General features: G+C 46.7%; 1 protein-coding gene across 5 annotated transcripts in view; it reads left to right on the top strand.

The window, feature by feature from the left end:
• The window catches only part of phldb1b (pleckstrin homology-like domain, family B, member 1b), a 153050-nt gene that overhangs the window by 76889 nt on the left and 53705 nt on the right, over positions 1-22456 (top strand). For all 5 annotated transcript variants that reach the window (XM_085131494.1, XM_085131495.1, XM_085131496.1 and 2 more), the window contains exon 5: positions 20567-20692. In XM_085131494.1, coding sequence (XP_084987620.1) covers positions 20567-20692 — 126 coding nt within the window. The remainder of the gene's footprint in view (positions 1-20566; positions 20693-22456) is intronic.

Genomic DNA, 22456 nt, shown 5'->3' on the forward strand with positions numbered 1-22456 from the left:
AACACGGCTGCTAATGATGGACAAACTCTCAGGACTGAAAGAATCAGAGGGGAAATTTAAAATGTTTAAAATTTAAGCTCAGTTTTCCCCTTGTTTAATTTGTCACGTTAGCCCTGAGGTGTCTCTGGTCCTGTCCACATCAAGTCAAAGTGGGCTCACGGTGTGTTTGACATCCCTGCTTTAGGCCCACGCCTTCACTAAAAGTCTACTTCCTTCTGATTGGCCAGCTTCAGGAAGCCAATGAGGAGCAACCCCCACAGATTGGGAGGTGCTGAGCAGGCTGTGCTTGTAACAGACAACTGCCTACAAACATCTGTGACGTTAATTTATTTAAAGGACAGATGTTTGAATATTCCTGCATCATTCTGTGTTCAAGGGGCAAACAGCTTGTTTCAGTGTGTGGGCTGAAGACGAATAAAGATTATTTTGAATGGTACAAAAAACAAAACAATAACTTCCTGTTAAAAGGGAGTTTTTCCTTCCCACTGTCACCAAAGTGCTGCTCATAGGGGGTCATATGATTGTTAGGTTTTCTCTGTATCATCGTAGGCTCTACCTCACAGTATATGACTGACTGATGCTGGCGCTGTATAAATAAAACTGTATTGAATAAGGGGGGAATAAGTCCACCTTAATTTACCTGCAGGATTTTCCTACGTGTTTCCACGCTCAGTGGGTCAGGCATCTGGCATAAAACATGCGCAGTAATGAATAAAAGCCCACAGGACCACCGTGTTTCCAGCAGAGGCTGATGAGCTCCGTTTACGGCTCGTATAAATGGCTGTTAACACGCGGGGCTTGACCTTTGTTCTTCAGTGATTAAGCTGAGATATCAGAGGTCGACCTGGTTTCTTTTCACATCAGAATCAGCTCTGCTGTCGCCCCTACAGACCTGCTCGAGTCAGGCTGCATAATCAATAAATCCGCGGTATGGATCAGTCACATTATTGCTCTATCGTTCCCCTTTGGCCCCCCTGTGAATGACTCCGGATCTCCACCTCCCTCCTCCTCCTCTCCGGTGTCTGCTCCCTGACAGCCCCGGCTCTCTCCGCGGGGCGGGCACAGGGATGACTGTGAGCCAGCTGTTACTCACAGGAGCCCCGGCAGCAGAGGAGCACTCCGCAGACAGACGCGTGGGGAGGAGGCACACAATGGACAAAGATCCCGGTGACTGTGGACTGCTGCTTCAGTGAGCGTGGACACACGGACACGGGGGGCAGCTCCTGCAGAGTATCCTGGAGTCTGCCGGGGCATTATCGTAGCGATAGGCGCGAGCACAGCCCCGCACCACGCGCGGGATTGTTCCGCAATAAACCCAGACAAACGGACAAAAACACGTGGCTTTTATTTAAAGGACCACGAGCGATGAAAACGGCGGAGGGACGGCAGAGCTTCAGCCGCACGAGTTAAAGTAAGTTGTCGTGATTTCACGCGTGTTCGTTTGAAGCGTTTCCCGTGCTTTGAGTCGGTGCCCGGGGCTTGGAGTCGGTGCCCGGGGCTTTGAGTCGGTGCCCGGGGCTTTGAGTCGGTGCCCGGGGCTTGGAGTCGGTGCCCGGCGCTTTGTGGAGCCGCTGGAAGGTGACGGAGTTCGGGGAGGTGGAGCAGGGTAACTCCATGCTGAGTCGCAGGTTAGCCACCACCAAGCAGCCGCGCTGTGAGGGTGTATACGCTGCCATTGTTTCTGTCACCAAACGCTATTTAAAAACTGCGCAAATGAGTCATTTTGTGTGCAAAGTGCCAACCTGCATGTCGCAAACACGGTATCTCTGGCTTCCTATTCATTTCTATGAGGTTATTCAAAATTCGGCATATATGAAACAATTATTTCTTTAAAAAAATCAACTTTAATTGAGCTCTTGCTAGTTTATCATCGTTTGCTCTGGTGGGTAGCTGCTAGTTGTGCTGGTAAATTGTAAAATCCTAAAGAAGTGAAAGAAACAGTACTGGCAGGTAAACTGGTTTAAGCCCAGGTGTTCCAAACACCTTTGGGACACAGCAGAGGACTGTGAGTCCGCACACAGAGCAGCTGCTGTCTGCAGCCTCAGTGCTGAGTCCTCACTTCGCTCTCCTCCATGTGAGTTCTGTTTATAGGCGACAAACGCACACACGGCGTGACCGGACCTGTGCGTCTGTCTACGGTTACACTGCTATTCCTGGGTGCCAATGTGACCTAACCAGGGCTGCTTACTGGAACACAGTGAGAGTTTCCCTCTCATGCATTCTGCTTATTTTGGGGGCCTCGAGTTCAAACTGAGGGTCTTGTTGCAGAGCCATTATTCCCACAGTGCATCCCTGCTGCTCCTCAGCATCTGCCATCTCTGACCTAATACGTCGACCCCATTGTAAAGAGAGGATGTGGGAGAGCCCTCTGCAAACACTCATCAGGCTGCTGTGTGCTCCCCTAAGCACAGGTCAGTGCTGGCAGCAGCTGGCACCCATAGCAGGCTCACAGTGGGCTCCTGCATGCTGCTGTCCACAGCCTCCTCTTTGCTTCAGTTTCATGTAGCTCGGCTCAGTTTCCTTTGCTTTGTATATGAAGCCTTTGAAGGAATAAGTTTCTTTATATTTTTCCAGAAACGACCATCCTTACTTGAACCAATTAAGTGAGCCACACAGCAAACTGTTGCAAAAGGCTGTTTCAAGGCTGGATTTGTATGTACAGTTTAAACAGCAGTGAGAATATGATAAGGTCCTCTGATGGTTGGTGAGGTGGACCAGGAGGCAACAACCTGTGGGGCTCAAAAATGAAGAGTCGGTCCAGAAACGTCACATGATGATTCAGTTCACTACAGCGGATCTAAAATACTTTATTCATCCCACATGTGGGAAATTCTTCTATCATAGCAGCTGAAATGATGACAAAATAACTGTGTAATAATTGTTGCACGACACAGAAAGTGATGTCAGATGATTCCACTGAAGGTGTTCCCACAAAGACAGGAGTCAGGTGCAGTTCAGCGACTGAACAAGTGGAGGTGAGGCATCGATCCTGGACGTGGGTCTCACACAGATGGACCGGTAACTGTAACTGTAACTGTAACTGTTGGCATTCCTATTAAAAATAGGAAAATACAAAAACCTTGTATTTTCTAAGTAGAAGTGACTCTGAGCTCTGAGCTAACAGAACCACATGACCCAAGTCCCAGGAGCTGTTCACAGATTTCTTTCAGTAGTATTTCTCTATTGTATCTAAAAACTGAGAAAACATTTTGAGATGGCACCTTGAGGTATATGAGGGATCGACTGTGTGGTTCAGCCTCTGTAACAGGAAGCTGCGTTTCATGAAGCGTTATTATATTTGGCTGTTTGCTCAAAGAAGCAACCAAACCTAGGCCCTGTGAGGACAGCTCCAAGATCAACTCTGGAAACTTGTTATAAAGGGAGAAAACATCCTTAAAGGCTGCAGCTGTTTTCTCCTAGCAGGGTACATCACCACAGCAGATGGATTTATATATAAGCCGTGCTGCGCTGCACGAGCGGAGCTCAAACTGCGTATTCAAGTTTCCAGGTGGAAGATTTAAACAAATGCAACAAAGAATACTTGATCAGTGCAGAGCATGCTGCTTAAAATAGGAGGCTTTTAATCTAAAGGTTAGCACTCGTGGATGCATCCATACAGAGTGTGTAAGTCAGGTGATGATGACCTGCTGGTGTTGCATTTATTTAAGAAAACAAAGAAAATCAGAGAAATCAGAGTTTCGGCTGCTTTGAGCACCAGTCCACCTCCACACGTGTTGGATTGGTCCTCGTGCCTGCAGCCTCTGGGAGCGTGTTTAACAGCGGGGGATTGGCCCAAATTGTCCTGGCATAAAGGAGGGGGGGTGGCGTGGAGGTGGGGGGAGCAGAGAACATCTGTTGGAACAAGCTGTCGCCGGCCTGTGACACGTTATTGTGATGAGCTCGCACTGCAGCAGCTGACCGTGTGCATGATCACACATGTGGTCAGCGGATGGGGGGGGGAGACTGTAGCTGACCCAACACTTAGTGATGTGTGTGGATGTGGCTCTGCAGGGCTCTCAGGGAACACCCACATCACCCCCCCACAGCGCCCTCACTGTGGTTCAGAGTAGAAAGGGGGCGGAGCCTTCAGCTCTCAGTCCCATTGGCTGTGTTTGTATTCCACATTGTCCCCACAGTGTGGATGCAGTAGGACATCATGTTTTGACTGTTGCGTGTGAATCTGCTGCACAACATGACGGCAGGATCACGGCTCCCCGAGAGCAGCCGCCGTCTCCTGATATCTCGTATCAAGGCGTCTGTCTGACGTCATCGTGCCTCCGATTGTTCAGACACTCCCACATGTTTGCTGCCCTCCGCAGCCCCGCTCTCTCTCCATCTCACTCTCTGGTATGCACTGTTTGATTGCCCCGGCTCAGCGAAAGGCGGTCATTGATTAACTGGAGCAGGTTTGACTCCTCGCCCTTTGCCGAGGCCGTAAACCATCAGGGTTCCATAGCAACCGCCAGCCTGCCTTTGTCTGCAGCTCCTCTGCACATTTAGTGACGTCTCACTGTGGCGTGGGTACGTGCTCGTGTTTAACGGATTGAAAAGAAGGCGTGTAACATCTCACATCCAAAATGGTTTGTGTTCACGCTTTTTCATCAGAGGGGATGAATGCCAAATATTTCCACACCAGTTTTCCCAGTTTATTGGTCACCTGAGCAAACGGTTCACATTTCACTAGATTAGCTGTTGGTGGGAATTTTAGATCCGTGGTGGAGTCTGTTTTACCCTGAACAGTGACTGACACGTGTTTTTATCCAGAGGGAGTGGAGGCAGCGAGCCTGCAGCTACAGCTGGTGTCTTTGGGAGGATCTCTAAAATTAATATGTTGTGTGGTTAATGACCACATGCAACCAACACGTAGCATTCCAGAGTATTTGTAGGTTGCTGTATGTTTGTGTGACACACTCATTTAATTTGCTGACCATGCCTGTGAGATGCAGCTGTTAATCAGCTGGTATACAGCTGGGGAAAAGGCTGTTGGACCTTTATAAAAAGACACCCTAGTACAAAAGTATTCTCCCAGTTTCTTTCCTTCCTGCTCGTTTGGCTGTGGACGAGGGAGTTGCTGTGAACGTGTTTGCATGAGATGAAATATGTAGTTGCAGCTTCTACAGGCAGGATGGTGCTGAGGGAGCAGTCGTGATGTGCCAGGCCAGTGTTAGCAGCGTGTAAATGTATAACGGTGTTGAACCAAATTTGCAGGCACTCATTCCAGTAGAATGTAAAGCATCCTGTGTCTGACCACCTCTGGGTCCTCTGATGTAATCTTCTGGGAAGAGTACTTAAGGCTAAGCTGAGACACTGGAAAGATTTAATGTGGTCACACCAGTGCAAAGAAAAGAGGGGAAAAGAAGCAAACTCAGATATATAAGAGAAGGAATGGAACTTTTCTGATAGGTTGGATGTAGCGGGGCCACTAACCACATCTCCATTTAATGCCACAATACCCTTGAGGCATGATGTGGCATTAACACTGACTGGCCTGAGTGGTCTCAAAGGAGCAGTCACAGGGCTTTACAGAGATTACTCTTGGCGGCTCTGGTATTTAGGCAATGGTTTTATTGAATCTTTCCTGATTTTGTTACAAAATGTATTTTTTAATAGGGATTTACATTTATAATAATCCTAATGTATAAAAACAGCTTCTCTGACAGCTTATAGACACTTTATGGATATTTATTATAAATTCAAAGGATTGTTATTTTTACTCCTTCCCAAATACCTTTCTTATTTTTCCCCTTCCTTGCTTCTTGATTGGTTACTGAAAGCATAGCAGAGCAGCATAGATCCTCATAGAGACAAATGCATGATGAGAATTAAATCAATGTTTTGCTAGTGACAGTGTTGGCAAGAAGGTAAGCTAAGTTAGCTTTCTGCTGTGCTGGGGAGTCAACTTTAGCATTAAAGCTAATGTTAGCTAACCTTGGCATTAAAGCTAATGTTAGCTAACCTTGGCATTAAAGCTAAAGTTGGCTAACCTTGGCATTAAAGCTAAAGTTGGCTAACCTTAGTATTAAAGCTAAAGTTGGCTAACCTTAGTATTAAAGCTAATGTTAGCTAACCTTAGCATTAAAGCTAAAGTTGGCTAACCTTAGTATTAAAGCTAAAGTTGGCTAACCTTAGTATTAAAGCTAATGTTAGCTAACCTTAGCATTAAAGCTAAGGTTAGCTAACATTAGCATGAAAAAAAATTCAGTTTTATGAAGAAAATTAAAAGCGACGCTCTAATTTGTGAAGGATACGTTGCTTTGTTTTTGAAATCGAAACTGTTATTCATGGGTAATGTTAGCTAATGCTGGGCATCTGCTAACTCTAACAAATTATAAATGATCTAAAAATACTGTCCTTCATTTCATAGAGGGTATTTCATTTGCGAATCATGTTGCTCTGTTTGATAAAGATTGCTGGTCATGTGCTTTTTGAGCTGACTGAGATTATAAATGTATGTGATGTCATCTTGGGCCGATGTTTACCGTTTCTCGTGTGCTCTATAACCCACTGAAGTGTTGTACAGGTTTGTTAGAGAGTGGGGTTGTAGTCCGTTGTGGACGGAGCTGATGGTGTTTGCAGTAAGTGTCCTCGCTGCTGAAGTGTAGCCATAGTTAAAGCTGATTCAGCACTTTCAAAGCTCCTTCACTGTTGGCTGTTTCTTTGTGACTGTGACTGTTCTGCAGGGCACAGAGCACTCACTGTGATGAAGCCAGTGATTATGCAGATTGTCTCTGCAGTGCTGAGGGAGAAATCGTCCTCTGTCCAGGTAATCAATCTCAGTCACTCATGTATGCACACACTTCCAATCTTCCGTCTCTCTTTGGCCACTCGATCGCCCGTCCTTTAACTGGAGGCAGTTGTAATTATGAAAAGTGCCAATGTGTTAGATTTCCCCGTCGGACTGTGTTGGAAGGCTACCTCCCCATTAAAGCGATCTCAGTTTCTACCACAGCTTGTTTTGCTGAGCGTAGCCTTTGGTTGGTTTTTGGAAGAATCCCTGCCTTTCCCAGGTCACAGGGTTCCTCTGAACCAGGGAAAGAAGGAAATACTGCCGCGTTTTAGAAAAAGCTACGTACTGTGTGTTAGTGCTGCACATGAAGCCAGTCCTCAGCCAAGCCACTGCTAATGAAGTGTTGGTGACTGACTGATGGAAAGAGAAAGAGAGCTGGGCAGGACGTGGCTCGGTGCTGTGCTGCTATTTACATCAAACACATCTGCATGTTTCCTAAAACTGTGAAATCTTTGAAATGGTGCAGTCAAGCGAACTATCGCATGTCCACCATTACCTGCCCGAAACCGGAAGTGACGTCATTTTTGCGGGAAATGTAGTTTTTAACCTTTGGGGCCTTATAAGCCTACACTGGTGTTTTTAAAAGTCATGTTTGACTTCATGCTTTTCTGAATAGTTGCTGGGATGCTTAAGACTCAAATTGTGCTGCTGAAAATAGTTTATTTTTGATGCACATGCTGGTTTTTTGCAAATTTGCATTATGCATAAGATGCATAAGATTTATTTTTGTTTTTCCTGCAGTATATAAAAATTGGTGTATCTCAAAAATAAAACTATGAAGACACTCAAAATAAATTTCCTGGTGTTGGAAACTATTTTGTGCAACTTTTTTGTATTTAAAGTTTTGAGGGATAAGCCTCTTAAATGTGTCTAAGTAGAAATATATGTAAAAAAAAAAAACAAAATTTATTGCACTTTTTTGCAATATATTTTGTTACTATGGACTTAATGCAGACATATTATTAAACTTTGGCCTATAACAGTTGTATTGATGTATAGGAACTTGAAATGCTCCCAAAAATGGCTCCACAGCCTGTAAAAATATAAAGTAAGCTCTGGCGGACTTGGCTCTATGGTAGGTCTTAAAGGGTTAAAGACGCCGTTAAAGAAGGTAGCTGACCAGCATCAACAGGTACAGCCCAAAATAACGGCCTCTAATTGTAACCAGGTGGAGTTCTGGTCCAATTTCCAGGTCAATGGGGCGCATCGTTACTGTGCTTCTCTTTAAACAAGTGCAAACCATGTTGTTCTGAACAGTCTCAGGTTTGTGGTGATTTCTCTGAGCTCAGTGTGACGGGTTTCCACTTATCAATAATCTCTCACGGTCGAACGATGCACTTTACATTCTTGGGGAGCTCTCCCTGATTGGTGGGCAGCAGCAACTGCATCTTAAAGATATGAACACTGTAAAATAAGAGAACACTCTGCAAATAACAGGCAAAAGTCCATTAGAGAATTGAATGTACTTCATTACATATGAAGTATGTATGTATGTATGCTAGTTGTAATTTAGCTTGTGTGATCGCTCAACTCTGTGAAAGCTTCTAATATAGTTTGTGTTGTGTTGGGTGGGAATGAAAATGCAGTGAGTGGAAACCAGAGCTGTGAGGAATAAACAGGACTGTAATGGTTTTATTGGGATTCATATTTATCGCTTACGAGCAGATGGAAACCCATTTAGTTCTTTCCAAACACTAAAAATAGCGAGACTCCAATTGTCTTGAATCTTTTTACATTTATTGTAAAATTCAAACATTTGCTGGGACTTCAATACAGCCCAAAAGCTGATATGCTAAAAAACTACTTCCATCCATCCATCCATTCGCTTCCACTTATCCTTTTCAGGGTCGCGGGGGGCACTGGAGCCTATCCCAGCTGTCATAGGGCGAGAGGCGGGGTACACCCTGGACAGGTCGCCAGTCTGTCGCAGGGCCAACACACAGGGACAGACAACCATTCACACTCACATTCACACCTAGTGACAATTTGGATTATCCAATTAACCTATCCCCACAAGCTGCATGTCTTTGGACAGTGGGAGGAAGCCGGAGTACCCGGAGGGAACCCACACAAACACGGGGAGAACATGCAAACTCCACACAGAAAGACCTGATGGTGGAATTGAACTCAGGACCTTCTTGCTGTGCGGCAACAGTGCTAACCACCGTGCCACCGTGCTGCCTCTAAAAAACTACTTGATTATTAAAATTGATGTTATTGTTACAGGAACAATGAAACCAGTACAGATAGTGTCGCCCAGTATTAGCTGTGTGCGGACACACCAGTGGATATCACTGATGGACATTTTAAACAGTCAAGAGGAGAGACACCCTTCAAACATGACACTGCACATTTTGGCCTCCAGAGGGCGCACTGCAATGGCCGTGTTGGCAACGCATGTTTGGAACAGAGCAGGACAAATCGTAAACGAGGAAACATTTAACGACACGTAACCAAAGTTAGGGAATTTTGATGTTTGATATGTCTGATAAAATATCAGCTGATATACTGAAGATTTTTCAGTGACCTGCTTTGGTCCTAACAGCAGATATCAGTCGAGCTCTGTAACGATCTTATAATTATAAAAGCACAGTTGTGTCTTTTGTTACCTCCAGAGTTCAAACCCTAACCACACAGCTGAGTCTCACGTTGCTTATCGACCTCGATTAGCTGCCTGCTAACTGCCCACGATGACTTTAAGAAACAGGAAATGTGTGCGCAGGTTAAATTTGGATTTTCTCTAAACTGCAGAAAACAACATTAATGCGTTCGAGCTTTTTCTGTTTCACCGTGAGGCAGAGCTGCTCCGTCTCGTTGTTCTTGTTTGTCCTTCAGATGTGAGCTAGAACAGAAGAATCCTTTAATTGTCCCACAAGGGGAAATCTGGTTGTAACAGCAGCAAGAAAAACACATATACCTACATATACCAGCTGCCTCCCTCTTCCCGCTCCAACACACCCAGCCACACAAGACGGGCCTTGGGGTGCGGGTGAGTCACCAGGGTGCAGGGGAGGCATCCCCCTCCCTCTGGCCCCTTCTGGCCCCCTGTGCCTCAATTTTATTCCACAACTTGGACATCCACATTACTCACACTCTCATAACACACACATATATATATAGGGCCTTGAGGGTGGGCACGTTAACGGCGTCCAGTAGACGGTCTGTGTATTCAAACCTACCTCTGGCGCCGGTGCCCACCTCTCAATTTTAAATCCATGTAGACATTGAGGGTTCTCGGGAGGGGCCGTGCTGACACCTGCTGCTCTCTGGCAGCAGCACCATGCTCTCCCTTGTCTTCACACACCCCTGTTCTCTGCTGGCCATCGGGGCGGGGGGGCTGGGAGGAGGTGTTGGCCGTCCGATTGGGATCTGGGATGCGGGGCCTCCCTGCTGCTGCCGTTTCCCCCTCCAGGGGTGAGGGTACCTGGACCCGGGGTATCGAGTATGTTTGGGGAGTGTGATTGTGTGTACATGTCCATTTACGTTTATTCCTACGTTGGGTGAGTGCTGAGTGTTTGTATATGTGTGCATGAGGGTGGGAATGCATGTCTGTGTCTGTGTGTGCCTGTTTGTCTGTGTCTATATGTCAGGTCGGGTCTTAGACTCCACCTCTCTGGGAATTTACAGGCCCTTCAAGTGTGGAGGCCTATCTCCCCTCACCACACTCCCTGCCAGTGACTGATGCCCTCAGGGGTCGGTGCATTGTTGGTTCTTGGTGTCCGGGGCTGGGCGCTCAGGTCATGCGCCAGCTCACTCCCGGTGGCTGCTTGGCGAGGCCTGGTGCCTGTTGCTCAGTCAGGCCTCTTCCGGGGCGCGGGGGGCCCTCGGGCCTCCGGCCTCTGTGCCTGCGGCTCGGTTCACTCTGGTACAGCTGGCTGCCGGCATTCTTGCTCTGAACTTCCAGTTCGATTCCTACATTCAGACCTTGCAGGAGAAACTGAAAGTGGGACAGATATCTCTGCCAAAGGACGGTGAGCTGGCAGAATGATATCATGCGTTGTCTCGTTTTTTAGGAGAATGGGAATGGCTGCCCACAGAGCCCACGGCACGTCACTGCAGCCCCCTCTAGCTTCTGCTCGGTGGCTGCTGGGTGACCCCTTGTCTGGAGATCCTCAGCTCTTCCCATGAAGGTGGCACGGATGCCCCTCCGGTGGTCCTCCTTGGGTTCTCGTACTCTGGGGCCTCTGGATGTCTGGGGCCTGGATCTCCTCCATGCCTGCTTCATGCCCTGGGGGCGGGGCTATGGCTCTACATCCTCTAGCAGACCATTACATGGGGAAACCATTTGAATACAAGCGTGCTGATGCACACAGGTGTGCACACAGGTGTTCACTGTTCGTAGACTTAAATCACACCTTTCTTGGCTGCTACCTCAAAGCACATTGTGCGCTGTCTGTCCTGCGTGCTGCACAACAACATTCAATATTTAGTATTTACTGCTGTTTACACTTAGCTAGATTAATGCGATGGTGTTGTGTATAGTATGTTGCTTTGGGGTTTTTTTGCTTGTTTTCTCTTCTTTCTCTTTTTAAGTTTCCTCTCTCACTGTCCCTCTCCCCTTCTGTTTTTCTTTTCCTTCCTCTTTCTTTCTCCCTTTCCTATCCCTCACTCATGTCTGTCCCGTCTGTAACAACTGAAAATAAAATAAATAATAACAACAAAGGTCGATCAAATGGACCAATACGGCAAGACTGTGATGATCCATTTGGCAAAGTAAATCCATTGGGTTGTTGGTCTTCAGACAACAATTGTGACGGCTAAAGAACCAAATGGGACAAAAAGAAAAACACATATACAAACAAACAGGACACAGAACAGAAACATACACAATTTTTTACATATTTACATCATGGACAATAGTTACCAAAAACAGAGTACTGTACAGTAATTACAATTAAATAAAATACAGATAAGAGGCAAACCCAGGTTGATAAAATAGTGCAGATGTAAACCTTTTGATTGTACAGTTAGTCAAAGGTGTTAAGTCTAATTGTTGAATGTTGAATTTGTAAGTCTGAGTTCAATCTATAGGATCAAGACGTTCCTTTGTCTCTGACCTCAGCAGACACTCTGTGCTGGGGGAGGTTTTACTGCAGATACATCTGGAAGATCTGTTTCTTGTGATGTTGCTGCTTTTATGATCCTTTTGGTGAGCAGGAAGTCATGCATACAGAGACACACACACAGACACACGTTCTTGCATATGCATACAAATGCCTACACACACACACACACACACACACACACACACACACACACACACACACACACACACACACACAGTGCCTTGTCTTAGAACCATTGGGGGGTTTCACGGTGGGAGGTGCTTGTGCTGTGATGTGTATTGTAACAGTTTGTTAATAAATAGCTGTGAGGGAAGCTGCTCTCAGATCTCAAATCTCAGACAAAACGTTCTTGACCAAAGACTTCCCTCGCTAGCGGGTTGAAGATGTTCTGCTATGTCTTTCTTCATGATGAATACGTCTCTAAACTAGCGGGGCTTGTGGAAACACAGACCCAACAGAAGGGACCACCATCTTGGCTCAGAGGTAAGCTGATCACCAAAGAGTTTGACCTTCATCACCCCTCAGTTCATCTTCCCTGTCACCCCAGCAGGACCTTTGAGGACTGTGGAGTCGTCCTGGGCCACCTGGGGAGTCGTCCTGGGCCACCTGGGGAGTCGTCCTGGGCCACCTGGGGACATATGGAAATATTTCTGTGTCATTAGCATAATTCATGGCTAACGCTTGAAGATGAAGCTGCTGTCAGAAGGAGACCCATCCTGAAGTCTTTCCCTCAGAGCCCTTCTCGTCTAAGTGACAGACTCTGCGTGGTCAGGGTTCGGCCTCTCGGCTGCCTCATTAATCGTCCCACCCTGTGTTCAGTATGAGAAAGGCCGGTCTGTTAGCGGTGGAGATGAGATGGAAAGCCTCAGTGTTCGGGTGGAGGCTGGCGTTTGAGAGCAGGCAGTAGAGATAAGCTTGTCCTGCTCGCTCTTTCTGCTGAGTGATCCAAAGTTTGACGTCTCCCAGAGCAACATTTGTCCTTCCCTTTTATTGGCTTTGCAATGAGCCTAAATTACCATTGGTTCCTGTAGCTGCCCAATGAAGCGCAGCACTTTGTCAGTGTCACCGTGTGGCTGCTCCGTATGGAGCGTGATTTATCGCCCCAGCTCCTGATCCACGGCCCGTTTAGAGCATCTGTGTAAACCTCACCCGGGTGAATGCTTCTCGTGTCCCTGGATCATAAATCTGTACCTGTGTGGTGGAGGACCATCTGATGCTCCTCACAGCGATGAGAAGCTGCACTGAAGTGCTGATTGGCTCAGAGAGAGTTCTTGTCACAGCGTTTCAGCAGATGGAGCGGTCGGTAAATGTCACATCACTTCTGCTTTGGGATCCAGGAATAAATGAGGACAAACTTCCCTTTAAAGGTCGTCGTCTCTTCGTCCCTGGAAATGTCAGCGTGTTCGGGTTACTGTTAAATGAACAGATGTTTGTCACAGCAGGACTCTGACATGACACGGAGACAAACACGCGTGGTTGGGAACACGTGTGTTTACTATGTCATGTGTGAGTGTGGAAAACGCTCTGTTGGGACATAAAGAGCCAGAAACAGACGGAGACATCACTGACCGGGACCAGCGAGCACGTCTGTCCCGTACCGGCTTCTCTTCCCTGTTAAATCCAGGAACCAAAATCCTGCTGCTCACACACGGAGCGTTGAGTTATCAGACCCACTTGCCCTGACAGTAAACACCAGCCCAGTAAAGCTTGTTGTTCCCAGAGTACTTAATGGGAGGCAGTTCAGTTTCCAGGCCCCTCCTCTGTGGACCCAGTTTGGATTCAGGAGACGGACACGATCTGAAGTGAGGATTATTTCCATGAGTCTGATGTGAGCATCCACAGTGGAAACCAGTATGAATGAAGAACAAGAAGGAAACCATAGATGTGTCTAAACTGGGAATCACTGGGTGAATGTGAAAGTTTCACAGGTCGATTATTAGCCAGTCTGATGTTTCTGATCCTGCACACAGTCAGAGCTGCCAGTGCATTCAGCATGACAGCCCACTCCCACTCCCACAGACACACACAGACAGACACACAGACACAGACACACAAACACAGACACGCACACACAGACACGCACACAGACACAGACACACAGACACAGACACACAGACACACACTCCCACAGTGTGAGTGGGACAAGCCTGCCACTGTTTCTGAACCCTCATCTATAAACTGTGTGATCTCTGTGGGGCTGATCCTGGGCAGCCACAGACACACAGACACACACAGACAGACACACACACACAGTCACACAGACACAGACGCACACAGAGACACAGACACACATGCGCACACAGACACACACAGACACACGCACACAGACACACACACACAGACACACACACACAGACACACACGCGCACACAGACACACACAGACACACAGACACAGACACACACAGACAGACACACAGACACAGACACACACAGACACACACACACAGACACACACAGACACACAGACACACACACACAGACACACACACGCGCACACAGACACACACAGACAGACACAGACAGACACAGTCACACAGACACAGACGCACACAGAGACACACAGACACACACACGCGCACACAGACACACACAGACACACGCACACAGACACACACACACACAGACACACACAGACAGACAGACACACACAGACACACACACGCGCACACAGACACACACACACAGACACACACACACAGACAGACACACGCGCACACAGACACACAGACACACACACACAGACACAGACACACACACACACACACAGACACACGCACACAGACACACACACACAGACAGACACACGCACACAGACACAGACACACAGACACACACACACAGACAGACACACGCACACAGACACAGACACACAGACACACACGCGCACACAGACACACACAGACACACACAGACACACACAGACAGACACACGCGCACACAGACACACAGACACACACACACAGACACACACGCACACACAGACACACACAGACACAAACGCGCACACAGACACACACAGACAGACACAGACATACACACACACACACAGACACAGACATACACACAGACACACACACACAGACACATACACACACACACACAGACACAGACACACAGCCCCGTTCAGCTATCTTAGTGAGGACCTTCAGTGACATAATGCTTCCCCTAACCAGAACCTAATTGTAACCCTGACACTAAAACCACATTTTGAGCCACAAAAATCCCTTTAAATTTGTGAGGACCGGTGAGTGTGAACTCACAAGTGACTGTTGGTTCTCACAAGTATAGTAGAATGCAGATTTTGGTCCTCACAAAGATAGCTAGACAGGAACACACACACAGACAGACACACACAGTCAGTGCCAGCAGAGGTTGTTGCTGAGAGGCCGAGGAGAAACATGTCCTCTTGTCCATCACCCTCCAGCAGCCTCTGCATCACTGTGTGCATCACTGTGTCCATCACTGTGTCCATCACTGTGTCCCGTACGTCCACGGGACAGCCCCACACTGGTGTGATTTATTCACAGTCTGTGGCAGTTAGTGGGCTAATCTCACAGGCATGTGTGCAGCCTGCCCGGGTGTTGTCCATGACAAACCAGTGAGCTGTCCTTTACACCCTGTAAAGTTGGCTTCCTCTAGCCTGAGCTGGGCATGGATGTGAGGAGGTCTTCATAGCGCAGTGATGGCACTCAGTCCTGGACTGAAATCACGCAAAGATGGAGCTAGAAGTACGACTGCAGCCTTAACAGAACTGGTGACCATTAGAATTCAAATCCAGTGAAATCATTTTCCAAAACGTGCTGAGGTAAAAGTCTCCTGATGGGCAGTGAGGCTCGCTTTGAACAGGAGTTTTTGGAGTTTAGACTAACAGTGACGCCGTGTTTCATGGACCAACTGTTATAGCTGATTACAAACACCAAACCCTGACAGACACCTGCTTTCCTAATGTCAACTTCACAGTAAGAAGTTGAATATCAGTTTTCCTGTATAAAACGGGCCTTTGTGGCGTGACGATGCCCTTTAACACAACAGCTTCATGTTTGAGTCAGTGAAATTGTGTCACGCTACATGTTACTGATATTTTTGCTTATTTGATCACAGTGGTTAAAAACATTCGATTACAATCGTAGTGATTTGTCTTTCAGGAAAAGAGCATTCAAACTGGAATCAGATATTTCGGGTATTTTTGTCTGCTGTGTGCTGAGCTAGCTAAGATGCTAAAACACTTTGTCACTAACAGGTTGTCGTTCTGAGATTACGTGCTACTAGAGCTGCACAGTTTATGAAATTTAAATCTTAATCACAATTTTGTATTTTAACAGTTAAATAAGCTGTTTGAGTGACAGTTAAATGAAAGCCGTGCAATTAAAAACACAAAGTCAGAGTAAATCTCACACTGTCAGACAAGCAGCAGGCGAGGAGCTTACACCCTAAAGCGAGAATCATCCTTAATAACTGCACAACTGCAGTGAAACTAATGCATTAAGGCCAAGAACAACAAAGCAGTGGCTGCTAATGTGAACCATCCAGCATGAACTCAGACATAAACTCGAGTCTGTACTGCGTATCTCACAAAGACGCACTGTAATTACTAATCCCACATTCCATTTAGCCACAGATGTTTGCCCATGAAACACGGTGAGTAATAAAGGCCTCATGATGACGTTAAACATACTACACAAAAGATATGTTATCACCTCCAAAGTGGCCAAACCAGCAAAATGTGGCAGTGGGACAAACAGAGGTCTGTGACAGCCGTCGAGTCCTCTGCTATCAGTGCTATTCACACCTGACATAAAGGTGAAACACTTCAGTATTCATTCCTAAAGATAAATCAGCACATTGAAACTGAAGCTGAAACTGCTGCCCTGTTGATTTCAGTAAGTGTTGATTTAGCATTTGCTAATTAGCATAGCCATGGCTCGGAAAATGCTAATACCTTATGTTTTCTAGCTTAGATATTTTCCATGTCCAATCCAATAGCTAACCACCAAAGTACAGCACGCTAGCACATATTTAATACTGATTCAATTCTAATAGCAGGACTGTATAAGCTGTAAGTATGTTAAAGAAATGTTGTTATTGCAGCTAGCTGTTAGCCTCAGTCGTCACCGTTGTTCCAATCTCAACACAGAACTGCTGCGTGAAAACGAGGCTGCGTGCCGCGGAGGCATCACCAAACCCTTGTAGGCTCAGAGGGAGTGATGACTGTGTCACCACAGTGTCAGATACATGCCTCTTCAAGCTACATTGTTTTAACCAGTAGCTCCCTAAATGCCCAAGTTGATGTTCACCAGGGAGATCATGTTCGTGCAAGTCAGAGGACGGGGTGTGATTCAGTGAAAGTGGACAGAATCCAGAGGACACAGCAGGGAGGCAGAAAAGTCGGATAAGCGCTGAAGTTGTGGAGCGCGTGAAGGCGTGGAGGCTCAGCCGACGTGGCTCTGCAGGCATTTTATAGCACTAATATAAATATCATCATTAGCATTTAGCATCAACACGTTATTTTACAGTACAGGAATCATTTTATTACAGGGACGATGCTTTCTATGTTTTTACATTGAAATTTAGTGTGTAAACGATCAGTCAGAGTATAACTGGTGCTATTCATGCTGCAGTAGTTAAAGAGGGATCTTCTGCCAAACAGCAACCTCCTGCAGTTCCTTTAATGGCCACTAGAGGCTGGCCCATAACCAGCAGCTAACAAAGCTTGCTGCGTTAGCTGCTAGCTTAGCACTCCACCTTGCCATTCAAATGTGGCTGCTTCTGACGTTACAGTATTATTTCATGTGAAACATGAATGTTGACTTGACCACAGCATATACATCTATGCTTCTGCCATGTTCGAGTGCTTACAGCCAGACTTTAATAGTTGTTACCAGCCTATGACATGCAAACGAATGAGAGAAAGAAGTAAATGTAGCTGAAGGTTGGTGGTTCGATCCCCGTCTGCTCTAGTCTACATGCCAAATATCTTGGACAAGATGCTAACCCCAAGTTCCTCTGCGATGCGTCCATCAGAGTATGAATATTAGGAGCACTTGCATAGACAGTGCTCAGTTGTAGAAGCGTGCTGTGTAAGAAGCAGTCCTTGCACCGTTCTACACAGGTTGTTGTTTTTTGGCATTGACCCCTCTGTGCTGAGCTCATGTTAGCAGCAGTCTGCACCTGTTTTCCATCAGGCCTCACCCACGGCTCAGGATGTAATCAGGTGTTTTTCCCCAGGCTGTCAGCGTGTGTGTCTCTCCATAATAAAAGGCCAATCTGGCTCTGTCGTCCATCACAGCAGCATTTCCTGTCTGTACCTCAGGCCTCTCAACAACAGGCAGGGATCTTATCTCCGGCTGGCCTGGAGGACCTTTCCCTCGTCATGTCAGCAGGACATAATGATGCCGTATCGAGAAAACCATAAACGTGCGACTGCTGATCTGTTATCGGGCTCATGGCACACGAAGGAGCTGAATGAGTTCTGTGAGTGATGTGCTGTGATGTTCAAACCAGATAGGTGGGTGTGATTGATATCACCACACAGAGCTGGGGAGTGTGTGGTGCTGGTTCCATCTGAGTGAAGCGCTCGTTATGAGGCTCACCTGCATCACTGTAGCAGACACATTCACCCAAACACCGACTGTTTGGTGGAGAAAGTCAAACAACCATTACTGCACACAAATCTGTGTAAATGCATTAGACAGGCACCTGTTAGTCCTGAGCCACCTGTGAGCAGCAGAGTTCAGCAGGACGAGTGTTCGTTCAGTCTTTGCTAACACAGCATTTCACACATTAACTTGTGCAACAAGTGTCCATTTGGTGATGGACGTCCTTTATAAGGCAGGACGTGGACCCCAGCCACAACCTGCAGCAGGTTCCAGTACTACTTCCAGTACAACCATTAAAAAGTCTGAGAGCTCTCACCAGGACACGGAGGTACCGCTGTGTTTAAAGCTTATTGGGCTGCACTGTGATTCATACATTTTGTGACCGGCCCGTTAGCTTGTAGCGTGTTGCAGCTAGAATATAGCTGCTCAGGGATGGATGTGAATTTTGTGAAGTTTTCTTTATAGAATTATTCTGACCAGACTTTGTTTATCGTGGATCTGCTGAATTTTATCATCTTATCTCTTTAATTGGACGTAGCTCCTGCAGAAACAGGATGTCAGGCAGATCAGATTGTTCTGCTGTGTAAACCGATGTGACGCTTTGAAGTTGGGAACTATTTAGACATATTTTGAATCTTTATAGTGCCGATGTGCCTTCCTGCTTCCCAGAAAGCAGAGAAACCATCCTGAGTTTGTACAGATGTGTCTCCTGAACTTGGACACGTCTCAGATCTTTTCTGTACTTTGTTTTCTGCAGTCTCTCTCATCCAGCTATATCAGGTTTAAGTGTCATCAGTGGTCCGTTTGCACCGTGACAGAGGACGGCGTGCCCTCTGCCCTCTGTGTGGATGATGGTTGAGTCAGCACGGCGTCTGTGAGCTCGTTCCTGACGCTGTCAGAACGACTGACCTCACCTCACTTACGTCTGTGTTGGCGATTCGATCGGTCGTGTGCGCTCTGTGCTCAGACTGGATGCTGCTATGAGACACATCAGCAGTTTCTCAGGGATAGTTTGTGTTTCCAGTCTCTGAGCGTTACGATGCTGCTCACGTCTGTGAAATGTTAGTCGGGTGGAAAGTAACAGCACATTTATTAGCACACACACAGATATGCTTACTGTTTGTACTACTTTGTTCCTGGACTTCACTGCATGTCAAATATATTTGAGGAAAATGTTGTTTACTTTTTAAATTTAGACGATGAAAGATTTTCAGTTTTAAAACTTTCATATATTCATTAAATATAACACGTTGTGTTTGTGCAGCTCGTTGTCACGTTTCATTTTGTCAGGTATGTTCTGAGCATTCTGCTGAAGTAATCCGAGTACATCAGGAAAATGTTGCTATTGTTCATTTTTAATGAACTGGTTTTTATGTTACCTAAGGAGTTTGACACTTTAGCCTAGCTTAGCATAAAGACTGTAAATGTTGGCTCTAAACGGTTAGCAGTCCACTTCCTTCCTGTAATGTTTATGTCTTATTTATTTAATCTGTACAGGAAACAGTCAGAAACTAAAAGTTGTTGGTTAGTGTGGGGAAGTGAGTATTTCTGCTAATCGCTAAGCTAGCTCTTTATAGTCTTTAAATGCAGTTTTGGTGCTTGTTTTTGAGCTTTAGCATCGTGTTAGCACACACATTAAAGCCTCAGTGCCATCTACTGAATGGCAGCGATGCCTTTGTTCACAAACAAACAGCAAACTTGCTGCTTTTCTTGCAAACATAGACATAGATGTCGCACTAAGCATGTGTGGCTGTGCTGAGCTTTTTCCTCTCATAGCAGGACCAGGAGTTCTTTATTAGCAGTTTATACATCAGAAACTGTTCAATAAACGACATTTTTGGAGAGTTTTCAGAGATAATGCAGACAAACATTGGTTGTGATTCTCGACCTGCATGGCGGGTGACGTGGGGGATGGGCATTTAGGGCAAAAATACAGTATTCAGTGATAACAATGATAACGGTTCTCCAAAGGTTCCCCCCCCTGTAGCCCCACCTACTCTAAAACAACTGTACATAATTGTGGCACAGCTGTGACCTGCGAGCTTCCCGTGGCAGAGCTACAGGGATGTGACGACTAAGCACAGGTGAAAATAAATGTATGTGCTTCTGTTCCAGGCTGTATGCTGTGTCTTGGCCAATCAGCCTTCTTTCGCTTCAACCACCCTGAGGAAGCCTTCAGGATGAAGAGTATGATGCCCCACGGAGGAAGTGTCTCTGCGGGGGACTACAGACTCTGTGCAGGTACTGTGCTGTTATTGTGGGGTTTCCACACACATACGTAGTATATCCTGTGTGTTGTTACTCACTGACTCCACACCTCGCAAACACAAATCACTTTGAAAAGCTCAGCACCGGCACTTTGTCCAGGAAACAGAAAGACCTTGTTTCCCCCGTAAGAAATCTCATTTTCAGCTCGGCCTGCACGGGTGAAAGGAGCAGACGGTAAAAAGGCGGGTGCTGGAGAGGTGTAGTTTACAGGTGGCTGCTTGTACTGCAGTAAACTCCACACAAGGGTGGAGCAAGTGGAGCAGCAGAAGTGGGACGCCAATTTTTCTTTGTGTGTTTGTTGGCTTTTTGAACGTCAGCTGCTCCCAGTGACTCTGGTGTTTCATTAAAAAGACATTTTATATTTGCATTAAAGAGAGTCATCGACTGGTCAGAGTTCTGTTTGCAGCTCTGTTATCAGACCCTCGTTGTGGGGAGGGGTCTGTAGGAGCCCAGAGCCTGAGCAGGCCCAGCTGGGACCGACTTCACACCATGCATGTTTCATCTCATTCCTCTGCGTCTCCAGGCAAAGTGTGTGTGTGTGTGTGTGTGTGTGTGTCCACAGCTGTAAGTGTACCTTCTCTTGGCAAGCTATACTTCCAGGGATCTGTCACAGCATCTCGCCCCCCGTCCTCCCCCGCTGTTGACACGGCGTGCCACCAGGGGATAAGTATAGCACACAGGCTGCCTGCTCTGGACTTCCTGATCCACTAATGAAAGCCTTCCGTTGTTTAGAAACGTACCAATTACACATTCCTGAGCTGCGTTCAGATGAAGATAGCTTATACCACTCCCACGATAAACGGAGCATGTCCGCCGTGTCAGCTTGAAAAGACTTGAAAGTGGCACATGTTATCTTTGTGTGTGAACTAGTGTGTGTCCGCTGTGAGTCAGTGTCAGTTTGTAGCATCCACTGAGTGTGGTTCGGCTGAATCTCTGCGATGTACAGATGCAGTTTGTGCTTCAGGATCAACAAACTGTAGTCACTTCCTGTCTTTACGATACCTCGCAGCATCTCTCCAGGTTCATGGTGCAGATAGAGTCAGCACAGGTGTGAAGGCGGGACAGAGCGCTGATAGGCTGAAGCTCCACACATGGGTGCACATAACGTGTATAAACTGTACACAAAAGATGGAGACAGTTTGTGAAATGTGAAGCTGCTGTACGAGTATGAAACCTGCAGTCGTTGTAACAACTCACAGAGCTGCTGGATTTGTGACTTCAGTAAACGGGTAAAGATTCCATTAGAGTGAAATAAAAATGCAGTCATTAGTCACAATCCAGTCACACACACATCCACACACTGGTGATGAAGCTACATTGTAGCCACAGCCACCCTGGGGCGCACTGACAGAGGCGAGGCTGCCGGACACTGGCGCCACCGGGCCCTCTGACCACCACCAGTAGGCGGTAGGTGAAGTGTCTCTCCCAAGGACACAACGACCGAGACTGTCCGAGCCGGGGCTTAAACTGGCAACCTTCCGATTACAAATAGAGGATCAATGAGGTCATGGTGACCTTGTGATTGACATGCCGCCGGCCCATCAGTCTGCAGCTTCCCTTCGTTTCAGTCAGCGCTGCTCGTTGCTTTTTCCCCGTCACAAACTGCTGCAAAACGCCGAGATGGTCAGTGTGAAAATGCTAACAATGGGTGATCCTGCTTCTGTCTTTAGTATACAGTCTGTTTTCCATAGACACATGAATGATGGAAAAATGACTGATCGACATGAGCTTTACATC

The sequence above is a fragment of the Neolamprologus multifasciatus genome, chromosome 14, assembly GCF_963576455.1.
Source record: "Neolamprologus multifasciatus chromosome 14, fNeoMul1.2, whole genome shotgun sequence".
NCBI lineage: Eukaryota > Metazoa > Chordata > Actinopteri > Cichliformes > Cichlidae > Neolamprologus > Neolamprologus multifasciatus.